This window comes from Diabrotica undecimpunctata, chromosome 9, assembly GCF_040954645.1.
Source record: "Diabrotica undecimpunctata isolate CICGRU chromosome 9, icDiaUnde3, whole genome shotgun sequence".
Classification (NCBI taxonomy): Eukaryota; Metazoa; Arthropoda; class Insecta; order Coleoptera; family Chrysomelidae; genus Diabrotica; species Diabrotica undecimpunctata.
Genome location: NC_092811.1, coordinates 128,420,765 through 128,445,232, shown reverse-complemented (window position 1 = coordinate 128,445,232; position 24,468 = coordinate 128,420,765). Strand labels below are relative to the sequence as shown.

Below are 24,468 nucleotides of genomic sequence, written 5' to 3'. Positions count from 1 at the left end.
AGCAAGAAAAATTAACATCTAAAGTAATATACAGAGTGTTTCGATTAAAAAAAGGTGATTTTTATGCCTGACCTTATGAAACACCATGTAAATTGGCCAGCAATTTTAAAATGTGCATAATGTGTGTTTAAAACTTTTTTCTGATTATCTTCTAATCATAGAGGTATCAAATTTCACAAGTAACGTTCCTTTTATCCGTTAAACCATCTTTCTCAGTCTTTGGATCGAACTAATAATCAAAGATGCTTTTGACCTTATTCTGTCACGATTTTAGAAAGACTGATTGACATTTTTGTATTGGAAAATATATTTTGCAAATCTTGGATACTTATAGTATTAGAAAATAAGCATTTTCAATAACAAAAATGTTTCTTAGTTTTAAAAACTTGTTAATAGAAAGCCCTAAGAATCTTTATATATTGTGTAAACTGTTTTGAATACACTTCTTGCTTTTTCCTTAATAATTTCTAAATGCTTACAATATATATCTTTGTTGAACCTTTTTTGGGCTTTTTATTTGCAAATTTCGACTTTAAAGTTAACATACAAAAAACTATAACGTATTTTGTAATTCAACAGACAGCAAATACCTGGTTTTACCTTCTGGGGAACTGCACATCAAGGACGTAGGACCTGAAGATGGATACAAGTCGTATCAATGCAGGACGAAACACAGGCTCACCGGCGAAACCAGACTCAGCGCTACCAAAGGACGCCTAGTCATTACTGGTGAGTGAATTTTGGTGTTTTTTTTATTAAAAAAAAAAGATTCAAACATGCTGTTCTAATGATATGTTGGAGTAAAAAACTCACTCAAAAATTATATTAAAAAGTTGGTTCTTTCTATATTTAGTTATGACTTCTCAGTTTTACACCATTTATTAGGAGTAATATTTCACAATGCTTTATTTAGATCAAAAATGAAAGTTTTCGCACAAAATTAAAATTAAAAAAAAAAAAACGGAACTTCGTGTGGTTATACACGTTTACGTTTTTAGTAAGTACTTAATTTTGATGCGAATTTAATGGCTTGGAAAATTATTTTTATTGCTATTTTACACTTTACAGCCATTATATTATCGACATATCGTATTATTTTCATGCCAACTTGATTTATCACTTTTACTTTTTGCAATTGTATGTATGTATAACGTTAACAGGCCTTTTAGGCCCATTGCTGGATGGATAATTTCCATCGTTTTCTGTTCTTAGCTATCAGCTTCCAATCTCTGATTCCCATCTCTCTGACATCTTCCACCACTACATCTCTCCATTTCTTCTCTCATAATCATAGCAATTGATCAGGATTTGTTTTAGCATATAAATTTGATCGGTTGTTGATCTTCCCTTGCGAAATCCTCCCTGGTATTCTCCTAGATTCTTCTCTACATATATTTCTAATCGTTTTTTAATTAGTATAGCGAGCACTTTGTATATTACATCCAACAAGGGTATTCCTCTATAGGTTGCGCATTCTGTTCTATCTCCCTTTTTGTGTATAGGAATTATAATGGACTTCCATTCTTAAGGCATTTCTTCGGCATCCCACACTTCTAGTATTACCTCACTAAGGTTTATTAAAGCCTCTCCTCCATATTTTAAGTTCTCTGCCACAATGCCACTCTCCCCGGGGCTTTTTTGATTTTTCATATCTTTTATTATTTCTTCAATTTCTTCTCTTGTGGGCTTTGGTATGTCTTCTATTATTATAATTTAGCATCTCTTCGAACTATTTTTCCACCTTTCACATATTTGGTCTTCGTCCACTATTAGATTTCCTTGCTTGTCTTTTACATTCCTCGTTTTTCCCTGATACCCAGTTTTAATGTATTTTACCTCTTTGTAAAAATTTTTTAGAATTGTCTTTACTTCTTTTCGTTGTTCGGAATACCTTTCTAGGTCGTCTTGTTTTTGCGATCGCAGACTTTTTAATCTCAAATTTGATCTTTTTTTAACTCTGTTCTACATTCGTCATCGAACCAGTGGTTTTTTCTAAATCTTTTTGTTCTTATTGTTCTGAATCTATTTTCTTGTGGCATTTTAAATTAATTACTATTTAAATGGGAATAAGCCACAATTAAAGGTTAAAATACGTTCATTGACGTTTCAATTTTCACTTCGGAAATCGTTCTCAAAATACAAACATTAGTAATGTTTGTATTTTGAGAACGATTTCCGAAGTGGAAATTGAAACGTCAATAAACGTATTTTAACCTTTAATTGTGGCTTATTCCCACTTTTTGTTCTTGCTATGTTCTTCGATGTTGCTTCATTTATACTGTTTGTCATTTTCAAGAACTTTTGTACTTTTTGCAATTAGTCGGAAAAAATCCCTAGAAAGTACGAAAAAACTTCCATTACATTAGAAAATCTAAAAACAAGCATTTGTTTTAAACTTCCAAAAAAAATTAAAACATGTTTGAGGAGGACTTTTTGAGTAATCTAAAAACTTATAAACAACTACTCTCCCTAAAATTAAACAGATACTTTCAAAACAAAATGATTTACATACATTAAAATTGTATTTGACTGGGCTAATATGCTTTTGAAATAAAAAATATCTTTAACCGTTAGATTAACATAAGATAAGGACCGAAAAACTTTCATCAACTAAATCCTTTTATCTTGGAAAGTGTCAAAAGAATGCCCTGAAACATAAATATAATAAAACAACGAAATGCGGAAGAAAATAGTGTCGAGAATGTTGAAATAATTCTGAGTTTATTAATCTCAAACGTGTTTTTATTTAAAATTCACAATAGGCCTTACATTTACAAGATTTTTTTTAAATAAATAACACAGGAATGTACAGCGCGTCGTACTTGATATAATTAGAGCTCTCCATAGAAAGTTCTTGGTTTCACAGATAAGAGAAGATCGTTTTTTGACCTTTTACAAAGAGTTTTTGTTGTACTTGAAGTCTCAAGTCAATAGAAACATTATCTAATATAAAAATATAGATATATGATATGAAATATATATGTGTTAGCGACAAAGTCACTTCAAGATATTACTTTCATTGAAAAAGTTAAAAAAAATACATCCCAGGTGGGAATAGCCATAGGAAACTCAATTCCTGCTTCCTAAATTATTTTACATCAAAAGTAATGAGAAAATATTTGTAAAGGACCTAAATATTTGAAAACAAATTTAAAATTGTTCTATGAATTCCAAAATTCCTAAATTTTGCAAAAATATAATACATTTATATTTTAGCTACAATAGATGGAAAGTTAAGGAATTCCTTAAAAACAGATTTAATAATTGTTTGATTGGATCTAACTGTAACATTAAGTGGAGATCTAACTCCAAACGATTTTTTCTCTAGGAGCTTCTAAAATCCATAATTTTTTCTACCAAAAATTTACAGATATTGAAGCATTGAAAATGCGAATTGATGAAGTGTGTATAAAAATCACGCTACGTGTTTTTCTGGCTAGTATCATATGAGAATTTTACAATCGATGGAGATACTGCTTAGTACAAAATGGCGGATTATTTGAACATTTATTGCTGCGCTAGGTGTGGCCCAATACTCTGGCAAATATATTATATTTTTGCAAACATTTCGAATGTATTTAATTTGTAGAGCAATTGAAACATTTGTTTTCAATACAGATTTCAGTCATCTACAAATAGTATCCAATGACTTTTGATGTAAAATATTTAGGGACGCAGAAATTCAACAGTTTAAAATTCCCTGTTGGGTTTCCTATGGCCTGTTTGACAATTCAAGACCCGGTATGAGGAAAGCTTGTTCCTAGACTCCTAACAACGGAACCGAATGTGCATCGTAAATCCATTTATTCTGACATTCTAGAATACATCTAAATAGAATCACCCTTTTTGACATGGGTTCTAACTACTGGCGAGATATGGACTTTTCAATATAACCTTCAAACCAAGAGCTAATCGAAGCAGACTCCAAACACAAATAAGTGAAGTCCAAATTCAAGACACTGTTAATTATTCTATTTGATATACCGAATATGTAATTCACATGGAATGAGACTTCAAGGTCTTCTTCTTTTTATATAGACATGACTGTCTGTTTTTCAATCTGCTTGCAGTGTGTTGTCGTTCCATCGTTTTCGTGGTCTTCCTACTGATCGTCTTCCTATTGAAGAACCATCTCTTTCCGTCTTTACTACTCTATTTGTTGTCATTCGGTTTATATGATCGTTCCATTCTACTCTTCTATTTCTTACCCAGTCCTTGATGGTCTCCACCTTGCATCTACGTCGTATATCTGTACTTCTAGCTCTGTCCCAACAAGTTTTTAAAGTGTTTTCATCTCTGCTGTTTCTAACATCCTTTTTGTCCTCTCTGTGTCAGTCTTTCATTTCTTTCAGCCTGTTTGCTCTATTCACTTTCTCTATCTTTCACATCTGTTTCGAGCTTTTCGTAGCTAGATAATGTGATGCCTAGATATTTAAATTCCCTCACTTGTTCTATTATCTGACCCTCCAGCTCCAATTTACATCTTAGTAAATTTGCTGTTATAATCATGCATTTTGTCTTTTTTGGGGAAATTAACATGTTAAATTTTCTGGCGATTATATTGAATTTGTGCAGCATAAGTTGTTACTCATCTTCATTTTAAAAGAGTAGTATTGCGTCGTATGCATAGCAGATTATTTTAAGTTGTTTTTCTCCCATTTGGTATCTATTTTTCAGTTCTTACTTTTTTTATTCGGGTTGAACAGTAGAGGCTCTCCCTGTCTTATCCTATTGCCACCTTCAATAGGGTCAGTGAGTTCTTCTACTTTTCTCTCTACTCTTCTACTTTTTTCTTTAAAAACTCGTTGTTCTTCTACTGGTGTTATAATTTCATTCACTTTATTTGTTATCACTTTGGTTGTTAATTTTAGTGATGTGTTTAATAAACTAATTCCTCTGTAATTTTCTGGATCCGATTTGTCTCCCTTTTTGAAGAGAGGTATTAGAATGCTTGATCTCCATTCTTGAGAAATTCTGTTTTGTCCTCCGTACTTTAGGAGTTCGTTCGGTATTCTGTCCTCTTCTGATGATTTTCTGTTTTATAATTTCCTTAATGATTCCATATTTAGTCCTTCGACTCTGATTTTTGTTTGTGTTGGTGCCGCTTTCTTAGGTGCGAAGTATTTCGTGATGATTCTTATTTTCAATAATACTAGCCTATGGTCGCTACCTACATCTGCTGAGTTGAGGCATCTTACATCGACTATTTTTGATGGATGTATATCTCTGTTGGTTATAACGTAATCTATCACAGATCTTTGTCCACAAGGTCAACTAAAAGCTTTGACTACAAGGTCATATAGTTAATCAATATCATTCTTTAGAAGTTGTACAAAAATCAGGTCATAATTGGCGGGGAGCACCCTCTCTCCTCGTCAGATTTAGCACCTAGCGACTTCTATCTGTTCTAAAACATCAAATCCTGCTTGAAGGGAACCTGTCACCAGTCATTAGATGATGTAAAGCAAAAATCGGCCCAGCTTGTCAATATGACTTGTAGCACTGCTTCTCACAGTGGAAATTTCGTATAAAGCGATGTAGGGATACAAAAGAAAATTAAAAATTATAAAAAATTGCTAAATAAAGGTGTTTTACCAACACCAACTGTACGACTAATTGCCAGTCCTCGTATTTTCTTAATATTTCTATATTGAATGTTGTATTTAAAGTAAGAAAGTTAGAGCGCTTTTTCTAACGCCACCACCTTATTCGTAATTAAATTTGTTCCATTCGGCTGATACAAGTGAATATTCTTATTGTTAATAGTTAAAGCCTACAAATCATGCCTTCTAAATGTCTGTTTCCTATATCGAAATTTATCAATTTATCAGGTCTCTGTAACATAGAACTCAAAATAAATTTTATTAGAAAGCGTTTGTGTTATCTTCATTTCGTATTCAAGACCTATTTTCGTCTTCCTTTGTAAATTTATGAAGTATCTAGTTCAAACATTCTGACACCTGAAAAAATACCGAGTTGTGTTCTCAGTTAAAAAAGCAGGATTTAGTTGTGAAAGTATAATAATTCAGATTATGAAATAAAATTTATGTGCCTAGCGCTGTTTGAACCGTTCATAAAACACGAAACTGTCAAGTAAAGTCCTATTCGATTTTAAAAACGCATGAAAGAATAAATGGGACGACTATTTGAGTTTACAGGAATTTTATTGTTGCTACATATTGTTAGAACCAGCATGTTTGAACTTTAAAACTTTCTGAAACTGTTGCAAATTACTAGACGAAATCAAACTTATGTTATATTTAAAAATGTATCTTTTACATTTTTAACTTTATTTTAGATGATACATTGCAATAAAACGTGAAGTTTTGTACAACTATTTTACTGAAGTGTAAAATCTGTATTGCGTAGTTTTAAAAAATGCTGTGCAAAATATACATATTAGCTGACCTTAAATGTTGTTGTTAGTTGTACAAATTTTTCTGCAATTTATATCTCATCCACGTAACTCTTTTGTTAAAAATACCTACTAAATATAGGCAAGTTAAGGTTGAAAAAAAAAAAACGGCAGAGCAACTGAAACAAGACATTAATGACAATCTAGAAACTTTATCCAATCTTAAGTCTAAAATAATCGACTCAAAATTATTTTGCTTAAGTCTGTTTCCTGTTTCAATCTAAAAAGTGTAAATTTAAAAATATTTAGTGTACCTACAATCATTAACCTCATTCTTGAGTTTTAAAAAACTTTTGTTTTTGGGTGCATCAATGACATTACAAAGAAAGACTGCAACACGTAGAGAGGGGTTCAGAATTTGAATCATTGAAATTGACAAGCACTGACTTGTTTCGGTTAACATCGTATGCATCAGTTTCCATAACAACCCACTAGTACATCAGTCACTTATAAGAAGTTCGTAAGTGCATTACAAATGGATACCATATCCGTTAAGGCAGCTTAAGCAGTAGTATTATTGAGAGAAGACCTAAGCTAGAGGGTCGTGGCAAATCGACTAAATTTAAGCCAACCAGCTGTGTCTCTAGTGTATCGTCGATACCAAGATACTGGGTGACAATGTCCGCCGACAAGCAGGATGTCGTAAACGAATAAAAATGGAGAGAGATGATATATTTCTTGTATCGAAATCCCTGAGAAATCGACATTTTACTGGTGCTAATCTCAAAGAAGAGCTTAGGAATGTCCATCGTATGCTTACCAGCGTTTGGACAGTCTGAAGGTAGCCAACCTGACACCAAAAAGGGCATCTAACTGCAGTCCAGAAGCAAAGGCGAATTAGAATCTGACGTCTATCAATGGGTCAAACGTCTTTCTAACATCAGCAGAAATCAGCGATCATAAATTGGTATTGTGCAAAATCCGAATGAAAACACATCCACCAGAATACACCACAAAGATAAAAGTCGAAAGCTCAGCGGATGACTACACAAGATACCTATTCCAAAAAAGAATAACCAAAAAAAGCAGAAATACATGTATCACAGAAAGTGATGGAGTCGAAAAAAGCTGGGCAAAAATTAAGTCTAATATCTTAGCCTCGGCCAAGAAAGTTCTTGGTGAAAGACAAATAAAAATAAATCGTTCCCAAGGCGAAGAACTCCATGGTTTTGTACAGAAGTGAAGGAAAAATGTAAAGACAAGAAAAAAGCTTACCTGAAATACATGTCAACCAAAACACAAGAGGCATATCATAATTACAAGACAATTAGAAACGAAACACATGCACTTGTAAGGAAAATAAAACATGATCACTGGGAACGCTTTTCGAAAGAAATGGAACATGATTTTTACGGTCTGCAAAAAGGAAATATGGCGCTTCATAAGAGGTCAAAGAACGGAGGTAAAGGAACTAATAGAACCAAAACACATAGAAAAGGATACGCAGATTGACTACCTAAAAAAGCTATATGCAGAGGAAGAACAAATGACGCTAGAACCGGAAACACCAGAAATTACCACAAATGAAGAACTTAATATAAATGTTGGGAAGATCGAAAAATACTTGAAAACCTGATGAACAGAAGAGCAGCAGGTAAAGACGGTATACCAAACGAGTTACTGAAATATTGTGGAGCAGCAATGACAGAACAATTAACAATATTAATTCATAAAATTATAAAATACTATAAAATATCGGAAGAATGGAGAACGAGCGAACTAATTCTACTATTTAAAAAAGGAGATAAAAAACAGCCAGAAAACTACAGAGGTATAAACTTTACTCTTTTGTCCATAAAAAATTACAAAAAATAGTTTTATTTTATATTTTTATATTTAAGTAATTTTCGCCATAAAATAATCAGATAAAATAATAGCTTTACTTCATAAATCACCCTGTATTTATATAAGTAGAAGTTAGCACATTTTTTGTAAAATATACCAAATGTTTTTGCTTAACACTAAATAAAGACAAGTTAAGGTCGAAAGAAACGGGATACAAGGAACAAGACTGAGCGAGAGATACAATTCTAGAAATACTGAAAAAAAGAAGAAAATATAGCAAGAAATAAATCGTTTAACTGTATAAGAAGTATCGACCGATCGCACAAAAGATATAGGTTGGAGATCTGGAACTGGAACTGTTTATACATGGAAAGACCACGAAGAAGAAGTCATTTATGCAGAATAAGTTTTTCTTGCGTTATTCTCAAAGATAATTTAGAGGTTCTTATAAATTTCTTGCCAGTATTGCTATATCGTTAATAAACTCAATAGAATGTTGTTTTGTGTGATAGATGTTAGGTCATAATGGACTAATTGGGGCATTGATAATGAGAAGGAGGTAAGTGCCGAAAACAAAATTTTACAGGAGAAGCAAATCAACTATTCTGCCAACTACGAAGATGATATTTCCAGCACTGTCTCTTGGCGATTTTTATAACTAACAGAGATGAGAAAGACAGTTAGCACCTGGTTTAAACTATATTTCCAAGACAAAAAACGACGTTTTTGTCTTGACGAAGCAAAAAAGACCTTTATTTTAGACTTAAACATTAACCACACTCCTCAAGTGTTTGTAGCTATAAAATAAGCAGATAAAATAATATTTTTACAGTATAAATCACCCTGTATATTTAAATACACGTTAGCACATTTTTTTGTAAAATATATCACAAATTTTCTGCGCTAAATACTGTTCAAAAACAACCTGAAAACAGTTTTAGTTTATTATTCTTTTCACGTTGTTATTGTATTAGTTCATTCACACGATTCCGTCTAGTATTTGCATTCGGTTTTTATTATTCTAAAGACGATTTGGCTACTCGAATGATTTTCCCATGCTTAACGTAGTTTACGATTTTTATTACCGAATGAATAAAAGCGTTTGAGGTTTTGACATTTTAAACATTGACATTAACATTTTAGCTGATTAATTTTATTCAGTTTTATGAGTGTTAGAAATATATAATAATAGTCTCATTCATTTAATAAACTATTATGCTTTTATTTTCTAAATGTTCGCATAATTTATAATAGTCTAAGATCCCACTGCAGGATCACTACGTTCATAACGTAGCTAATCAAACTAACATTTTTACATACATTAGGTTGCCAATCAAAAATTGGCCGCCAATATTCTTAATTCAATTTTTGTTTTGTTTTTGTTTTTCTTTATTTTGTTGTTGTTTTAGTGGTTGTTCATCAATAACTAAAATATGTCAGCCGGAGTTCAGTGGCTAAAATACTAGCATATCAAGTCTGAACGTACGATCATGATTCACGTCGCCGAAACGACAACGTAATCTTCAATTTCTTAAAATTATATAAGCCGTCATCGTGATCCGAAGAATGAGTAAAGCCAACAGCGTTAAAGATGCAAATGGCGCTAGAATCTTTCTGAAAGTATCTCTTCAGCAAAAATGCAATTATAATAATATTTATTACCAAAAATAATACTGTTTATGTATTTATTAAAGCGATCATTAATTTTACATACATAAAACTACTATGTTAAACATTTTTACAATTTACAACAGAGACGGGATTAAATGAACTTTTTGTTGCATATTTATAAAAAATATTTTATGCAGACTGTTAAAAATTAAGAATTTGAAACAGAAAGAAACGCTGTAAAACTTAAATTTAGAGCTATGTATTATATTCCAAGAGTTAACACAAAAGTATTTTATTACTTTTTGAATGAAAATAAAGCTCTTGAAAGTTTACTTGTCCGCATCGTGAAATGCTGTTTACTAAGCAACATTTTAAGAAGGCATTTAATGCACCTTAAAGATGTAGGAATTACACCAAATCATATTGGAAGTTGGAGATCAGTTGGAAGACGCCAGAACTCGTGGCTGAAAGACCTGAGGAGCTGGTTTGACCGCTCATCCACAGAAATCTTTCGTGCAGCAGTTTCCAAAGCTACAATTGCTAATTTGGATCACCAACCAATAAGAAGAAGAATGAGTATCTTTGCCCTCTCATATCATGGCCTAAGTACTCAAGTTTTCTTCTTTTGATAGTCAATATTATTTCAGCTTCATTTCCTATTCTTCTAGTAATTTCTGCGTTTGTCATTCTTTGGGTCCATGATATTCATAGGACTCTTCTGTAACATCAAAATCCAAAGTTGGCCAACTTACTTAGATGCACTTGTTTTAATGTCCATGCTTCCAAGCCAGAAAGAAGAGTAGTGAATACGTAACACCGAAGCATTCTTAGGCGTAGTCCTAATCTTATATCCCGACAACAAAGAAACTTTTTAAGTTTAACGAATGATGCAGGTGCTATTTCAATGCATGTAATTTCTTGGTTCATCGTGGTGGTTATCCGTCATTATTACTGTATCATCTGCAAAACGCAAGTTATTTAAAACTTCTCCATTGATACATAATACCTTCTATTGGATCTGAGAGCGCTTCTTTAAATACCGCGTCACTGTAGACATTGAAGAATAGTGGTGACAGCACGCAACCCTGGCGGACTCCTCTCTGTATTTTGATATCTCGGGTGTTCTGGTTGTCAACTCTTACCTTGGCAGTTTGATTCCAATAAAGATTAGATATAATTTTCATATTACGACTATCAATATGTTTGCTTTTTAATATTTTTACAAGCTTTTTATGTTCTTCTTGCAGTACCGTCTCCTATCGGAGGTTGGCTACCATCACAGCAATCTTTACTTTGTTGGCTGCAGCTCTGAACAACTGTATTGAACTGCACCCATACCACTCCCTTAAATTTCGCAACCAGGAAATCCTCCTACGTCCCACATTTCTCTTTCCCGAGATTTTTCCTTGGATTATGAGTCTAAGCAGCGAGTACTTTTCTCCTCTCATTATGTGTTCCAGATATTCTAGTTTTTTCGTTTGTATGGTTTTTATGACTTCGCATTCCTTCCCCATCTTCAGCAGAACATCTTGATTTGTTACTCTTTCTGTCCATGGTATTTTCCACATTCTCCTGTAACACCACATCTCGAATGTTTTTGATGTTTATCTTTTTCAGTGTCCAGGATTCCATGCCGTACAGCAGAACGGAGAAAACATAGCACCTTAATATTCTCGTTCTTAAGTTTATATTGATGTCCCGGTTGCATAGGAACTTTTTCATTTTGACAAACGATTGTCTCGCTATCTCTATTCGCCTCTTGATTTCTCTTGTCTGGTCATTAGTATCAGTGAAGCAAACCCCTAAATATTTGTAGGACGTAACTCTTTCAACTGGCTGATTATTTATGGTTAAATTCACATTGGTGTATAGCTTCTTTGTTACAATCATGAATTTAGTCTTTTTGATGTTCAGTTTTAGACCATACTTATTGGTATGGGTGTTTATGTTTTCCATCAAAAACTGTAAATTTGCTAGGTTATCTGTTACTATTAGCGTGTCATCAGCGTATCGTATATTGTTAATTAACTCTCCGTTAATGTTCATACCAATGTTTTGCTCTAGGAGCGCTTCCTGACATATTGTTTCGCTATATATATTGAATAATAGTGGAGAAAGCACATAACCCATTAATGTTGCGACTGTCGATTCTACCTCGCTTTTTAGGTTTTCAGGTCCTGTTGTGTCGTCTGTAGGTTCTGCCACTGCTATTTCTGGTCTTTCGTCTGCAAAAAGTTCTTCAATGTATCCAGTCCAGTCCATCTTGCCAGTTTTTTCATTTAAATCTGTAATTATTTTACCTTGTTTGTCCTTTACTATGGATGCTTGTTTCACTTTTTTACCTGTTATTTCCTTGATCTTTTTATGCATGTTAAAGCTATCGTACTTTCTATCATATTCTTCTATTTCCTTGCAGTTGTCCAGAATCTAGTTCTCTTTGGTTTCTCTAATTTTTCTCTTATTTTCACGGTTCACTTCTTTGTATTTTGTCTTGTTGGTTTTATTTCTTCGCCTTTCCTCCATGAGATGCAAAATTTCGTTTGTCATCCATTCCTTTTTCTTAATTTTGCTTGGACCTAAGGAGCCTTCACCAGCTGTCATAAGGGCCTTTTCTATCTCCAATCATTTATTCTCTACATTGCCTGTGTTCCTATTTTTTGCAGCGATGTTTCTAAGATTGTTGTTTACCTGTTCTCTTGTCCTTTCCAGTATAGTTGCGTTTTTCAGTTGCTTAACGTCTATTTTTTGTTTAACTGCACTTCTCTGTAGTTTCTTGAATCTTATATTTACTACAGCCACCACCGGATTGTGATCTGATTCTATATCAGTGCCTGGATAGGTTTTTGTAGACGTGATGGAGTTTTTAAACCGGCTTCTGATTAGTATATAATCGATTTGATTCCTGACGATGTTGTCTGCATTATCCCTTGGTGATGTCCACGTGTACAATCTACGGTTTGGTAATCTCAACATTGTGTTCATTACAACAAATTCTTTTTCTTGACAAAATTGTATGAGACTTTCACCTCGGTCATTTCGTTGTCCAAGTCCAAATTCACCAGTGCATCCATCAGTTTTCACATTACCAACTTTAGCGTTGAAGTCGCCCATGATTACGGTGACCTCTTCTTTTTTGGTCGATTCCAGAATGTATTCAAGTTGTTTGTAGAATTCTTCTATTTCCTCATCCTCTTTCTCTGCTGTCGGTGCATAGACTTTTTATGTTGAACTTTATCAAATGCCTTCTCAAAATCTACAAAACATAAATACATGTTCTGATTCATATCCATGCATCTCTGGGCCAGCACATTCAAGCCGAACAAAGCATCTCTTGTGTTCATGCCATTTCTAAAGCCAAATTGTGTGCCACTAATTTTATATTCAAGATTTTTAACAATTCTACTGTGTATTCTGCTGTGTATATACTAGTCACCCGTGTATGATTTTTAAGAATTCCTTACATGAGATGGCTCACGAGACTAATTGTTCGGTAGTCCTCACATGTGTTTGCGTTTGGCTACTTAAGGTCTGTTACTCCCGAAGGTACTTTTTATAAATGCCCTTTTAAAGGTACAACTAACAGAGTAACCGCACTTTTATTACTTAAATTACAACTGACTTACAGAAATTTACAAATAGTTTCTGCGAAACTGTTGATCGGCTGAGTTATTGAACTTCAATACTACTGATGTATGGGGTTCTTCTTCTTCTTCAGCCTTCAGTAATCCAACTTTGGACATAGGCCTTCCCCAAATCAATCCAGTGTCTTCTATTTTGCACCACTTGCTTTCAGTTGTGTCTTCCGATCTTCTTAATATTATCAGCCAATCTCATTTGTGGTCTTCCTCTGCTTCTCTTTCCTAACCATGGCCTCCACCGTTGTATTTCGTGGTTCCATCTCTTATCCTTCAGTCGGACATTGTGACCTGCGAAGCTCCATTTTAATTTGGCAGCATGTTCTCCTGCGTCTTTTACTTTCGTTTTGCATCTAATCCATTTTTCTGTTTTTTTTTTTGTCTATAAGTCTCACCCCGAGCATTGATCTTTCCATCGCTCTTTGTGCTTTTACTATTTTATCCATATTGGACTTGGTGAGTGTCCACGTCTTTGAACCATTCGTGAGTATAGGGAGGATACACTGATCGTAAATTCTGGTTTTCAAATACTGTTCTATTTTAGTGCTTTTTAAGATCTAACTCAGTTTTCCAAATCCTGCCCACGCTAACCTTATTCTTCTGGTAATTTAGCAGTTTGATTTTCTTTGTTAATTTTCATTATCTGTCCCAGGTAGATGTATTCGCTTACTGGTTCTAAATTTATGTCGTATGGGGTTATTGTAACATAATTGGTTTTACAGGCAAAGCTATAAACGTTGAGTTGAGCCGAGATTAAGGGATATTTCCAGTAACGCATATATTATTGAAAACATGGGTAATATGATTCCTTCATCGTTAAACAACTCCAGAAGTTTTGTGTAAATCCTATCGGGGTCTGGAGGTGTCTCATCTTTTAGCTGTTTTATAGCTATGAGTGTGTCTTTCTCTGTTATAGATAATATTGACTCGGGTGTTATCAGGACAGCATCCGTTCTATTAGTGTCATTAAAGAAGTTACTATATGCAATGTTTTCAGGTGTTTGTTTTACGTCTGTATAATCCAGTTGCTTTTTTTACCTTCTTATGGAAGTTAAAAGTGTCAAGTTTTCTCTCCAGAGCTTCAATTTCTCTGCATTGATCTTCCATGAGTTTATTTTTCGCAGTTCGTATTGAATTTCTTATTTTTATGTTAATTTCTACTGGCTACTTCTATTTACTACTTCTTTCTTCACATATATAACTTTTTCTAGTTCCTTTGTCAATTCAGACACTGCTGTATTGGTATTATTTGTACTCATATAGAAACCAAATCAATTGTTAGGTACTAGTTACAATGATTGTAAAAAAATACATGTGTTGTATTTATTAGAATTAATTTATAGTATGACTAAAACAATCAAGAAATACATATTTCAAATAATACTCGTATAAACATTACTTCACTCTTATCATCCTCATTACGTTCATTCGTTTTACATGGAACAAAAAGCGCTTTAAAAGTGAAACCAATTAATTCACATTGAAAAAATGTAAGCATATTTTTTGTTATCAAAGGTTATCGATGTTTGTATAAACAATGTTAAGTATTCCATTTTGTTGGAATAACAATTCCAAACAATGGACAAGCATTTCCATTGGACCAACATGTTCGTTTAAAATATTTTACAACGTGAAAAGTTTATAGTATATGTAGTACTAACAGAGTGAAAATCGTTAATAAAATGTTCTATTTATTGAACAATTAGTCATATGAAAGTCTTGAATAAAGGAAAAAACGCATTCTAATCAAATCAGTAATCTTGCGTTTAAAGCAGTTATATCGATTAAATGTATGCAATTTCTTATTTAGCAAGAATATTAAGAATCAAGACCTACAACCTTTCCATTACCTTTTCCAACTATTCTTTTTCTCCAATGAAATTGCCCGTGAATTTTCATTTAAGTTGTATCATCTCTTTCTAAAATTATGTTACTTTATTTTCGATATTTAATTGTTATATATTATTTTGGCGTTCTATGTTTATTTGTCTGGACAATTTCTTTGATTACCAAATTTTTTTGAGTACACGATTTCGTATGAGAAACAATAATTGGGAAAATATGAGTTTCTTAACAACTTAAGGTTTACATATGCCATAATCCTTATTGTAGACCGGGTAAATCATGCCTGCCAACTTCTTCAAGACCTTCAGAGCTCTTGTACACCTTGGTGTTAAAATTACCTTTTTCACAACACAATGCATGACCAACCTCGTACTGGCCAAAAACATTTCAACTAACAGCACGCAAATTGAACAGGTGTATACCTATAACTATCTTTACCACGAGATTAAATTAGGAACAGACAATCAAACAGCAGAGTTAAGCAAGAGAATAGAGCTTACATAAGCAACTTGGGTAAAACTGGGGGAAGTGTTTAGATCAGATATTCCCATGTGCTTGAAAAGGAAGATCTTTGCTCAATGTATACTCCCAGTTCTAACGTATGGAGTAGAAACATTGACCCTTACTAGAAAAGTAATCAATAAAATACAAGTGGCATAGACACCAATGAAGAGATCAATGTTGATTATATCCCTCAGAGTTTTGGATAAAATCGTGACGAGAAAAACTGGTGTTGCGTACGTAGCTAAAAGAATTACAGCGCTGAAATTGGACTGAACTGACCATGTTGCCAGAGTCAGAGATGGAAGATGGGCCAAAAAAATTTTGGAGTGGAGACTTAGACACGATGCTTATCGTAATCGAGAACTTCCTCCAATAAGATGGTTGGAAGACATAAAGCGTATCCAGCACAATTAGATTCAAGGTGTTCAAGATCGGATGCAATGAAATTATTTACGGGAGGCCTACGTTTAGCAGTGGACTTAAAACAGCTGAATACGCTAATGATTTCGTCTATTTTTTTATTTTTCTGATCAAGAGTTATTCCTTTATTGAGTTAGTATTCGTTTGATGAGTATTTTTACTATTGTCGCGCTAGTTTTGTATTTCTTCTTTCTATGTTCGTTTGTCTCAGCTTTAATTTCCCTAAATATTTACTTCCTTTGATAAATTTTAATATAACGTTAATGTTGAGTACTGTTCTTACCATTCTATGATGCAGTGGCGGCTCGTGGCTTGAGAGACAAGGTCGGCAAGGTATTTTTTGTCTCCTCAGATAGGTATACCGTCTAATAAAGACTTAAGTAAATCATCATAGGAGATTTTTTGTTTTCTTGTTTTTTGTTTTTTTTTTTGTTTTTCCTATAAATTTATAACCTAAACATGTTTATAAATTAACTCAAGTCTACGTTGTTTGGAAGTAGCAAAATGGGTTATAACGTCATCGTAAAATTTATTAGAGTTTTGGAGAGATTTTAAAAGTTTTTTTTCTATTGACATTTGAGACAAGCTTAACATTCTCTCTTGTTTCATGGTATTTCGACAATAAGTTTTGATTCTTTTGAGGCAAGAGAAATCTCGTTCATTTGAGGCAGACGTTGGTGGTAATGAGAGAATTAATGACAATAATTTATTAATTTCGGTAACAGTTTGTTGTAATGAATTGCAGTATATAAAATTATACATATCTTGTAACTTATCCCATCTTCCGAAAATATTTGAATGGGTGATTGGAAAAAGGATAACATTCCTGTGAACCATGTTTTTAGAAGATATAAAAAAACTGTTTTGCGCCCAAGCCGCTGGTTTTACTAAAAACATTTCTATTGAACATTTGTATACCTGGACAAGGTACATTTAATGCCAAAGTACTAACAGTTCATGCCTATTAGGTAAGTAGTTATTGATATTTGAAAGTACAAAAATGTTATCCTTTTTCCACTCTTTTTATATCATTTTTAGTCTTCTGGGTCACTGTTCTCTCTATTTGTTGTAGAATTTGCAATTATATCATCATAGAAGGCCCTGTAGTCTTCTGGTATATAATGTATTATTTTAGAAATATCTTCGTTGTATGCTTTCGAGATGGAAAGGTTTACATTATCTTGTTTCTTCATATTAAAAAGACCATAGGTTAAACCATCAATGAATTCAGTGAACAAATGACTATTTCTTTTCAACATCTTTGTCAGTCTTTTTAAAATATTGTGTCCAGCAGCCTTTGAAATCCAGTATCTCGGTATTTGTTAGCCGTTTTACTTGGAACTTATTGTTCCTTTTCTTGGAATACGCAATGATTTCGTTGTATTGATTAGGAGAATAAATTCTATTAATTTTTTTAAAAGAGCGCTTAATAACTGAGAAATTTCTGTCACAATGCAAAAAACTATGGCCTCGGATTGGAAAATATTGATGGATTTCTTGAAACCTACCATTCACGGTCAGTGCAGTAAACAACCTGGTTAAAGTATGATTACGGTTTTGTCCTGCGGATGCATCACTACTAAAGACATGCAATATTTTTACTTCTTTGAGATATGTTCGGTAATGAAGTCCAACACCGACGTACTGACTTCATTGGAGCCTCGCTGAGGATCTCCCTCTTGTATGTGTAGAACATCGATATATCATTGTCAATGCTATGGGCATTAAAAACATAATATCAAAGTTTGCGTAAATAAAACATTTCTTGACACGTTTTTTACGTGTATCAGTAATATGATCATTTTTCCTCTTAACAACAATGTTTTTATATAAAGGCGACCGGCGATTTGATCGTTTTTGCGCTCAGCCGATAGAAGACACCAATATTCATAAAATGGCTATCTCACTTTAATTCTTTATATTTTTGGAATGATATCCTTTTTCCAATCACCCATTCATTTGGATCAGCATATAAAACTTTTAATTCATTTTCTAATTTTATTTTATTAAAGAATGATGGATAATTTTTAATTAACCTGTCTAATAAATATCTTGGAAATTCTTTGGCGTAACTTTTAAATTTTGAATCGTCAAAGAGGTCAAAAATTTGCAAATCTTCAAAATTCGAAAAACGAGTATCTATTTGCATAATAACAGTATCCAAAATTTCAAAATATACTCGTTTTTCGATATCTGTTTCTGTGTCATGCCTTTGTCTTTTTTTTGGGGGTTCGGAAATATCAAGCGAGTCCAAAACTTTACTGCGTATGTACTGGAAATTACTATCATTACGAAAATCTCTGAGATTTTGCACCAGTCTTGTTATTCTATTTTTGGAATGAATAATGTGAGTTAACTGATTTTGAACAACATTGAATATCAAATCGGTTTGGGTAAACACTTTCTTAAAAATATTTAAAAGTATGTTAAAAGAATAATCATTTAATAAAGTTTTCAAACCGATTGCTTCACGGATCGAGATATCATCACTTTGAAAATCGTCGAATTCAATAATAAAATCAAAAACTTCCAAAAGCTGTTCACGAAAATCTGCTACAGTGAAAACTAACCGAGATTTAAAATTCCATCGCGTCTGACAAACTGTTGGCATTTTTTTTTTTCGAAACAAACCGTTCTAAAATATTAGTCTAAAACGTTTAGGTGAGCTTGAGAAAAATGAAGCAAATCCGCTTAAACTGGCAAAAAAAAGACTTCCTGCAAAACTAAATTCATTCTATGCGCATGACAGTGAGTAAATAAAGCTTGCGGTGCAATAGTTTTAACTTTTGCCTGGAGACCATTTAATTCACCAGACATCACGGCAGCGCCGTCATAAGTTTGCCCTACCAATTTATTTTTGATATCAAAAAATTTTAATCTGTCCTTTAAAACACCAAAAATATATTCTGCCTTATGGCTTTTACTCACGTCTGTAAAACCTAAAAACCTCTCATAGATATTACCACGTAACGCGTATTGAACAACAATTGATAATTGTGAATGACATGATATGTCGGTAGTTTCATCTACTTCTAGTGAAAAGCAAATGGTTTCCTGAATCTCAGATTCAATAACGTTACTCAAAATGTAACTTATTGATTCTATTAATTCATTCTGGATTGTTTTAGATACACCGCTAAATGTCTTCGAATCAGAAAGTAAATTAGAAAATTCCAAATCGTATTTCTTAAACATTTTTATTAGTTCTCTATAATTACCTTGATTTAACGAATGCTCCGATTCATCGTGTACCCTAAAAGATAATTCCTGACAACTTAAAAAAATTACAATATCAATTAAACGACGTAAAACTGCGTGATTATTTTTTACAATTTCGTTATGTTTAATAGCATTTTCACGTTGGACATTATCTAATGAAACATAGATATTTTATTTTCCAAATAAGTCTAATTTAATCTCGCTGTAAGTATGATCTTTCGAAATATCATGTTTATGTAAAGCCCTAAATAATTCCTTTAAATTATCGTAACCAGATTCACACCACGGATTTTGATGTTTGCCCCTATTTGTCGAAAATAAAATGCAAGACCAACAGAAAAGTTTGTTTTTTATTTCACTCCCGGTAAGCCATGAGTACTTGCTGTACCAATTATCTGAAAATGATCTATTACTTCCCTTACCCGCACTAATATTTATAAGCCGGGACATTTTAGGCAAAGGACGCCCCTTATTTTTAATAACAATTTGTTCTTCGTATGGAATAGATGAAAACCCATTATGCAAAATATAATTTACAATATCAGACTTATCAATACTTACAGTTTCTCCCATGGCTTGCATTTTTTAGGTTAATTTACCTGAATTTGTTTACACTTTAATTTAAAAAAAAACTTCTATGTCAACCCCTTTAACCTTTAACTATTTACTGCAGACGTAACGTATCACAGTATTACTTTAGAAAATAAAAATAAATCACATAAAGAAAGGCTAGTTCGTGCACTGAATATCACTTCACTTTACTACTTACGTTCTTATATGAAATATCATTTCATCCCGCGCTCGCAATGTACAGTTCGCGACCAATCACCAATCTAAATGAAGCATCGGCAAGTTTAATTTTGCCGTACTTGGTAATTAAGTTTATATGGAAAAAAAAGTATATTTGGTTGCTAATCAACTAATATTCCGTTGATTTTTATAAGTAAATCGTCAAGGTTGGGATCGGCTCGCCGAAAACACAAAACGTGCCTTTTTAAGAATCCACAGGCAGATGGATGTCTCCGATATCGGATCATCAATTCGAAAAGTGTCTACGCAGGGATCACTTAACACTCAGATTGGACGAATTCTTTTAAAAACCATGAATAAAATTTAGTCTGGTCGAATTGGTCGAATTCTTTTAAAAACCATGAATAAAATTTAGTCTTTATTATCTCATTATCTCACAGATATTTTTTTATTTCACAAAAACAAATGACATCAACTGATTACCTGCCACAATTAATTATTGAAATACTGATTAAATAAAATATTAAAAAAATCTATAATATCTATAAAGGTGTGGGTCGGCACTGCCGACCCTGACCGGCCGCCACTGCTATGATGGCTTTATTTATAAATTATTGCATTTCTTTAGAAATGAAATTTGTTCTACTAAGCTAAAATTCATATTATTGAATTTAATTTGGTGGATGAATCTTTATCGTCTTGTATCTGTTTCTTATCATCATCATCATTGGTGCTACAGCTCTATAGTAAAGCCATGACCTTTCCAAGTCTCTTTCGCCAGTCAGCCCTATCCATTGTCAACCGTTGCCAGTTTGCTTTACCTATTTCTTGAGCATCTTCATCTACACCATCTTTCCATCAAAGTTTTGGACTACCTTTCCGTCCACTTTCCTCCCGCTGTAACATAAGAATTCGTCTAGGCAGGTTGTTCTACTGTGATCTTACTAGGTGTCTTGCCGATCTTAGTTTTCCTATTTTTATGACAAATATCGCGTCTTTACAACCAGATCTGTGTTTGTTTTTGTGGTATATCTCATAGTTGTAAGTCTCCTCCAAGTACCGTTTTCACAGATGTCACCGAATATTCACCACAGAATTCTTCGTTTAAATATGAGCACTTATTCCTGCTTGCATGTCCTTTTATGAGCTGTTTATTCCAATTTTCTATTCTTAAGTCACTTAGGTCTTCTTCTAATTATTTATTCCTCTCTCTCACTTACTCCATACTCTCACAACCCCTTTTTCCATCAACCTTCCTCCATTTCCCGCCAATCACCCAATATAATAATATTCCGTGCTATACTTTAGCATCACATCTTTCATTTTTTCATAAAAATCAATGCGGATCAAATCGGACCATATCGACTTACTCGCTGAATTGAAACTAAGACTCAAGAAACTTATGAAGTATCAACCTTATCGCAAATTTCTTCAGGTTACTTTAATCAACCACTCGCAACTGATTTGGAAAATAATTTTTGGAAAAATACCACTAGTATCAATGTATTAAAGATCAATGGTAACATTTCAAAACTGTACTTTACCTTACAGAACGAAATAAAAAGAAAAATACAAACAACAAAAGAAGCGTGGTTTGAAGAGAAATGCCTTGAATTTAAAGATCTAAAAAAGAAGCAAGAGATATTTAATTTATACAAAAATATCAAAGACTCTGTTAGTATACGAAATAAAAGATCATACAATCTTGTCGATAAAGAAGGTAACCTTATTAACGATATAGACTGACCAAAAAGATGGGAAAAGTACATTAAAGAACTATTTAGCGAAGAACCACAAATAAAAGAAATACAAAAGTCCCACAATAACAATGGAAGACTAAGAAAATGCAATAAAATAGCCAAAAACAGAAAAACTACAGGTCAAGATGAAATAAAAACAAAAACACTTAAAATACTTGAATATAAATGGAAAAATTCAGTATTTACCAATATACATAACTCTCCATTTATGATGATTCCGAAAAATCGAAAGGCTAAAAAATAATTCGATTATAGGACAATCAGTCTTATGAGTCACTCTTTAAAAATATTTCTTCGAATAATTCACTTCAGAATTTATGCTAGGACTGAAGTAGAACTTTGTTATTTGGTTTCCGTAATAATCTTGGAATAAGAGTGGCACTATTCAGCGTGCAAGATCTGGTTCATAGATGTAGAGTTGCCAATCATCCTGCGTACATGAAGAGGATGAAGCTTCGAACAGATCCCTGAGAAATGCAATTGTCTTAAACATAGGTTGTGGAAGTTGTTCCAATAGTGAGTACTTTAAAACGACGATCAGTGAGAAACTGTTTAATAATAAAAAAATGCATTTCCCTCGCCTTCTTTCTATATATTCTTTCTATAAGGAATACGGAAGATATCTTTCTATATGTGAGACCAACACAAGAAATAATAATATGGGACCTAAATGGAAGAACAGGGAAACGACAAAATGATAGCACGATAGGCCGTTTTGGAGAAGATGTGACAAACGATAATGGAGAAAGACTAATAATTGATCTGTGCGAACTGAACAATCTGAAAATTACTAACGGCTTTTTCAGACATAAGGACATACATAAATACACGTATGTACAAACAACGAGAAACATCAGATCCATTATCGATTACATAATTGTCAGCAAAAGTAGTACTATCAAAATTAGAGATACACGAGTAAAGAGAGGAACCGAATGTGGCACTGACCACCGATTAATAATTTCACAAATGAGGTTTCCCTACACGTTGAACACCCAATTTAGAATTAAGAAAGAATACGAAGAAGACCAAGTAGAAAATGAACAGAAAGAAGAAGAAATGAAGTTCAACATAAATTTACTTCAAGAGGAATCCATAAGGGACCTATACCAGAGAAGACTGGACAAGAAGTTACAGAATTTCGGTTTCAGAAACGTCAAAGAAACGTACGAGCACGTCAAACACAGCATAAAAAAGGCGGCATTAGAAGCTTTGGGGAAACTTGAGAAAAGAAATACCCAACACAAAGTAAAAATAAACAAAGAAACCAAAAAATGTATTGAGGAGAAGAAAATTCTATATATGAAAAGTATGAGCACCCAATCCCCAGAAGACACACAGAAGTACAAAGAGAAAAACAGAGAAGTAAAACGAAGAAGGGCAAAAGAAAAGAATGAAGAATGGGAAGAAACATGTGTACAAATTGAACAATACATAGGAGGAACAAGGAATTCGGAATCCTGGAAAATACTGAAATCTTTAAGGAAGAATAACAACGAAAAGGTCCAAATACAATACATATCAGAAAAAGAGTGGGAAGACTCATATGAAGAACTACTCACAGAAAAGCGCCCAGATTTCATAGAGACAGACACAGAACAGGAACAACAACAAAATCAGAATGAAGAACAGATTGAGATAACATTAATCGAAGTAAAGAATGCCATAAAGACTTTAAAGAACAAAAAATCAGGGGGACCAGGAGGAATCATTAATGAACTAATTAAGTACGGAACGGACAAACTACACAGAATTATACACGAAATGTTCAATAACGCTATAAACCTGAACAAAATGCCAGAAGAATGGTAAAAAGCATATATAACGTCGATACATAAAAAGGGAGATAAGAAGAAATGCGGGAACTACAGAGGCATCAGTGTAATAGCATGTATGGGCAGGTTATATGGAAAAATACTGAAAGAAAAACTGGAAAAATCTATCTCAAATAAAATCGGACAAGATCAGGCGGGGTTCACGGCAGGAAGATCTTGCATAGACCACATTTATAAACTCCAACAATTAATTGAAAAAAAAAATGGCAAAAAATAGACTAGTACACATGGCATTTATAGATTTAAAAAAGGCATATGACACGGTCCCCAGAAAACAACTATGGAACACGATGAAGGAAATCGGAATAACTCAGAGGTTAATAGAAGCCGTAAAAAACCTTTACAACAACAACAAGGTAAGAGTTAAAACCGGCAATAAATACTCCAACGAATTTAAGACCACAAAAGGCTTATTGCAGGGATGCTCTACATCTCCGATACTGTTCAAGATATTCCTCGAACAAATATTAAAACCATGGAAAAGGAAATGTGAAGGGATGGAAATACCAATCCGGGACAACTTCTTGTACACATTAAGCTTTGCAGATGACCAAGCGGTAACGGCTCAAGATGAAGAAGATCTGTGCTATATGCTCCGAAAATTAGAAAAGGAATACACAAAAAATGAACTGGAAATAAATCTAGAAAAGACCGAATATTTAACAACAGAGCAAGAACCAGTGGGACAC

The 24,468-nt window shown here is 33.2% G+C and overlaps 1 protein-coding gene across 1 annotated transcript in view; it reads left to right on the top strand.

The window, feature by feature from the left end:
* The window catches only part of Dscam1 (Down syndrome cell adhesion molecule 1), a 501,009-nt gene that overhangs the window by 150,865 nt on the left and 325,676 nt on the right, over positions 1 to 24,468 (top strand). The window contains exon 4 of the mRNA XM_072545256.1: positions 580 to 729. Within this exon, the coding sequence (XP_072401357.1) occupies positions 580 to 729 (150 nt within the window). The remainder of the gene's footprint in view (positions 1 to 579; positions 730 to 24,468) is intronic.